The following is a 5,596-nucleotide window of genomic DNA, read 5'->3' as shown; positions in this document are numbered from 1 at the left end:
CTGCTGAACTGCTCAAAGCCAAAGTCCATTCCCCCTCAGTGCATGCTAAGAAGGAAAAAAAAACCCCGATCCCAGGATGCAGAAAGGATTCTGCTTTTTCAACTTGAATTATTCTGTCTGGTTTACAAATAGTGCTTCTTTCCCTGTCAGAAAGAAATAACTGGTGGTTCTGATACTGACCTGGACTAGGAACTGCCTGAACTGTCACCAAAGGGACACCAGCGTCTGCATTAGTGCAAATGCTGCTCCACATCAATTAAACCATAATGTGATGTAGGAGCTACCTGATCTTCAACTCCTTGTCCCCAGTGAAAGCCAGAGCAGCAGATAATCTGTTCAAACCAGGGCCAGCAACATATGGTCTTTAGGTTATGTGGTGCCCAGGAGGATCTGCTCTGCCCTATATGCTAATATGCTCCCTCTTCCCAGCAGCAGTGAGGCGCTAGCACAGATGGTGACAGAGGCAGTCGTCTTATTTAAGGCTAATCCACCAGCCACTGCATTAGAGATCCTCTTCTGTCCCTGATCTGATAGGGTATGGATTTGTTGTAATCTCAGCTCAAACTGGCGGTTCCTTAGCTCAGACTCCTGTGCACTAGAGGTTTAGAATATGTTTTAGCACTGAACTCCGGTTCAATCCCCAGCCTGTCAGAGAAGAGCAGTCATCAGGGAAGTATTTGACCATTTTAAGCTACTTTGCGCTGTGTAGCAGCTCAGGCCCATCATTTTGGGTAGACAGCAAAGCTGCTGTAAGTCATGATTTGTCATGAGTCCAACCTACTGGAACAGCCCCAGAGGTGGCTCAGCGGTCTGTCTGCAGTGCAAGTTGCCAGCTTCCAGTGAAATATGTGATTTCAACACAAAACCCAACTCTTCTGCTGGCTAAAACCAAGGGATTTATTGTTTATCCACGGAAGAGACAGAAAGCAAAGATGAAGGCAGCAATTGCTTGTGGAGTAACTATTCACTACTGGAAGACGGAAAGAAGCAGACAAATTATAATCAGGAAGGACATAATAATTTTTATTCCATTCTATCAATCATACCAAGCCACCGTGTTGTCAGTCCTATTATACATTCTTTTCATGGCATGAACTTGACCTGTCTTCCAATATAATACATACTTGTCTGGTTTTGTGTCAATATACCAGTCTGAAAGTAGTCTGCAGTAAGACTGGAACTCCTTATCAGCAGCTTTTGTTTATCACAATCACCCAGATAAGGACTCTGGAAATGAAATGCATGTTTGATTGTAAGGTTGGGATAGGACCCAAGTCTCAGGTACCAACTCTATTACTTACTGGCTTTAAATCAAACATAAGCATAAAAGCTTAGAAAAGCACCCAGAGTGAAATAAGGCCTAGCAGATGACTGCATCGGATTTGTTTTAACCAGGTGAACAGCTCTGTAGCTTTTGGCCTTCAGTCATAGCCCTGCATGGATCTCAGAATGTAAGGCAGTGTTTTTTGAAAGATTTTAAGTCTGATATGGAAAAAACATATTCCATACATGTAATGACACACAATTGGGCTCTGTCTGCTGATTAGCCATGTTTGTGCACAGCTACAAGGAGATTTTTGCATGAAATGCAGAAACTGTCACTCAATGATAGGGTTCCTCCCTCTCTGCTATAGGAATCACATCACCCTCTGGTCCACGCCAGGCTTTCAGGAAGAGCAGTTCCTGGGTTCAGGTTCACTGTCCCTTTCATCCCACCCTCTTGGCTCAGTCTGTGCACCTCTCCTCTTGGGATTAACTTACCAAGTCACTAGTTTTGGTGAGGCGTCTCTGTTCCTCACTTGCAGATGTGCTGCTCCGTGAGGCTCAGTGAAGAGGCAAACGCCTTTTTGGCTACTTGGCCATGGTAAGGGGCTTGTCTTCTGCTGTTGTGAAGAAGCAGGCCAAGATCTTGTGTGCACTTCTTTCAGTTCAGCTGTTACGAACTCATTCAGTGAGCAGGTTAAGCAGGGCAGTGCTCAGCTGGTGCCAGAATGTATCAGGAGACAGGAACCTCTCCTTCTAATAAACAGCCTTTGTCTTTTTTGATATATTCAAGTGATTGTATTTTCCCATTTTTCTTCAGGGAGGAGAAAGGAAAAAAGGAGATAAAGTCACTTGAGAAACAGCTGCAAGATGTCAAGAAAGAAACTGAAATAGAACTTCAGGTGAGATCACTGGGCATCACGCCAGGGGGAAGCCTGTTAGCCGGCTCACCTCTGCTGCCCAGGAACAGCCCTGCTGTCTGCTCTGCTGAGTGGACTTGTGGGTATATAGTGATCCAGCAGAACAGCTGCAGTAAAGATTTGTATTCTGAATAGGCCTGCTAGTGACTTTACGAGAAATGCTCGGTGGTTTTCAAATGGGAGCTCAAAATGCTCATAATCATGAGACATCACTATCAAACCAGAAAACCCCCAAACCACTGCTGGGAGTGGCAAAGCACAGGCATCCACAATCAGTAAGAAAGAGCCTGTCTGCGGACAGCAGTATCGAAGGTTCTGTCACATGTACTCCTGCAGATGTGATGCCTGGCACAGAAGAAAGTGTGATGATGATGGAGTGAGAAAGACAGCCACCTGGCATAGGGACTTGTAATTTTTCTACCTACAGCTTTGTCTGGGGAAAATTTCATTATTTTAATCTATTTTTCTAGGCTTTCAGATATTAGAAAATCCCAAACATGGGAGTCCTACACAAGGGCATGTCAATGTCACTGCACATACACTGTCAACTTGATCTTTCTGGAAAGCTTCAGCCCTTCGGTCTGCGACACGCCAATGGTGTGTGCAGGCACAGTAAATCTGGGCCATTCTGGAAATGTCAGACTGGCTACACAAGTGCAGATCAATTGAATGGCTCAATCACTGCTCTCTTTGATGCTCACCAGACAGCTCAGCCTTGATGCTCGCATGTACTTTAGAGCAAAAGCACACGCAATTCTGTGGAGAAACACGGAAATGCAGGCCAGCCTGGCTGAGGCAGGAAAGAGTGCGACAGAAAACAAGCAAGAGACAGGCAGGTTCAGAGCTGCAAAAGGACTGGAAGAAGGAACAAGAATTTGACAGTTGGTTCAGTACTGAGCAAGAGGACAGCAAGGGCATCTGAGGAAAGAATTGGTATCACTGAATTCTGTCTCTGGACAAAACATGGACAGTAATCAAGCCAGGATATCGTTGGCTACAGAGAGGAATTTTAAGCCACTGACATGCTGGTGAAGCACAATTTATAGAACAGGAAGGTTCTGTGTTGGCAGCCTGAATTCACATGCAGTGGAAAGCATAACTGTAAATACAGGGTGGTTGAAGGATCTATCGGCGCTGTCTATAACTGACAGAACACCAGAGGTCCAGGGGAGATATTAGAACAGCAGAGAAGAAAGCAGGAACGTACAAGATGGGAAAATCCATTTAGGTCAGTACTCATCTACCAGCAGAGCTCCTGGGAATGCATAATGTACACTGGGAAGTGTAGCAAGATGGAAAGAATACTGGGAAAAAACTGTGGACGTAAGAGAGAGGAGAAAGGAAAGGAGCCACTGGAGGAAATGGAAAGTTAAGAAGTTAGGAGACAAACCAGGAACAGTTGTGGGAACAGAAAGAGAAATGCAGGATGATGTATACCTCAATATACACTTACTCACTGCCACTGTAAATGGTATGGGGGCCTATTTTCAGGCCCTATGGGACAACCCCAAAGTCCCTTGACATCTGTGTGTCAGTTAAACAAAAGGAGCTGATACGTTTGTCAGGCTCAGAGACTATGGTTGTCTTTTTGCTTCTGCACGTTGTCACTTCCCCGTCAGATTCTGATGGCTCCTGGGAAGCTCCTGTTCTCTCACTCCCCAAGCTAGTCAATATGATGAGGCAGTTCTCCTGTGCAGTGCTCCTCCTCAAACCTCACAGCACCCCTGCACACAATATACGTATCTGGTTCTGGTTTAATGCCTTCCCAGGGGCTGGTGTATCGGGGCTGTAATCATCCTGTCTTGCGCTAGCAGCAATGTCCTGGCACTGTGCAGTCAGGCTGGGCACTGCTCTGTGTCCTGCCCTGCACCTCTCCCAGCTCTTGCAGTCGTAAGAAGGTGTGCACCAGCCACGCAGAGGGTGCTCTTCTCCGTGTTCTTGATAACTTGGCTCTTGCTTTTTGCCTCATCAAATGGGATCTGCACTCACCTGGGATCTCGCGTTTACATTTCCAGCTTAAAATTCATTTTCTGGGCTCCCCTATAGTTTCAGCTTTGATAACAAATCAAAGACCAGACTACTTTCAAGTACTGCTTTCCTCCTGTGCCAAAAATAAGGGTGTCTCATTGTGTCTCCCAAGGGAGGATAATTTCTATTCGCTTCATGTGAGATTTTCCCATGGGCAATTTTACAGACACTTGCATGATTTGACACCTTGCCAACTAATTAAAAACAAAACTAGAGCTTGCTCATTTTGGAGTACTTTGAACAATAATAATGCACAGACCTGTAGACAAAAGCCGACAGGGTTGTCTCCAGTCTAGTGGATGAAAAAACAAAGGTGAGCAGATTTAATCATGAACCAGAAAAACATGGTCTTTGCTTCTCACATGTTGCCTGTATGTGTATTTTCAGCCTTGCTACCTCTTAATGAGATGCTAATTAATGCTGTATTAGCCTGTGCAGCTAATTTTTCTTTCTAATGGAATACAAATGAAATGCAAAATATTCCTATTTATTTTGTTCCCTCTCCTCTTGCAAAGCACTGATGTCTCCAGAGGAGCTGAAATATCAGTCTGGTTTTGCTCTTAGCCCTCCATGCAGGAGCACCTCCGACTGCTCTCGTTTGGCTGCAGGACTTGTGTTTGCTGCTGCAGTGCTCATTTTCTAGCTTGTCCAAAAGTACTCACTTTCTGTAGAGACTCTGAAACAGTTAATGTCGTGTGGGATTATATAGTTTAACATAAACATTGAGGAAATGTAAACTTCAGAATTCCTGCGTTGCTCTTCACCCAGACTTTCCACGTCCTCTAGGCTTGCGGTGTCCTCATGCCATACATGTGTACAAGTCGTGGTGTAATTTTATAACAGGCAGTAACATTGCAGGCTGCCGACCTGACAGAAAACCACGAGGTTGCACCACGGTACCAGTGAAAACAGGTCCCTAACTTTTATCCTGTGTGGGTTCTCATAAGACAGCCAGCTCCACTGTATCGGTGCACCACTTGGGAGCGCTTTCAGCAGTGTGACTAAAATCTGTGGTGGTTCTTCCCTCATCCTCTCCCAGGAGGACAAATGCATCCAAGAAGTGTTCTGGGGGAATGTTTTAAACATATATACACACCTCCGGTCAATGCTTTCAGTGGAGAAATGCACCAGGCGATTACAGTAGAAGGCGCAAGGTTTGTGATGGTCCTGAGCATAAGGTGACTGCATTCCACTGTGGGCAGAGCCCCAAGGAAGCTCAGCAGGACCTGGAGCTGGTGCGCTAGATCCACACCTGGCTCCAGAGGGTCAGGACATTGGACAAGAGCGCTGCTGCCAACAGGTCTGCTCGCTCTGCCAGCGAACTGCCCCCACACAGCCCACTCCGCAGCTGTTGGGATGGGAGGAGAGCTAGTGGCGGGCTGCAG

The 5,596-nt window shown here is 45.9% G+C and overlaps 1 protein-coding gene across 1 annotated transcript in view; it reads left to right on the top strand.

Annotated features, from left to right (window-relative positions):
- Positions 1-5,596, top strand: part of IQCG (IQ motif containing G) — an 18,728-nt gene that overhangs the window by 5,147 nt on the left and 7,985 nt on the right. Inside the window, exon 4 of the mRNA XM_010134716.1 lies at positions 2,084-2,165. Coding sequence (XP_010133018.1) covers positions 2,084-2,165 — 82 coding nt within the window. The remainder of the gene's footprint in view (positions 1-2,083; positions 2,166-5,596) is intronic.

The sequence above is a fragment of the Buceros rhinoceros genome, unplaced genomic scaffold (assembly GCF_000710305.1).
Source record: "Buceros rhinoceros silvestris isolate BGI_N320 unplaced genomic scaffold, ASM71030v1 scaffold18684, whole genome shotgun sequence".
Taxonomy (NCBI): Eukaryota; Metazoa; Chordata; class Aves; order Bucerotiformes; family Bucerotidae; genus Buceros; species Buceros rhinoceros.
This window is presented reverse-complemented; position numbering and strand designations above follow the sequence as displayed.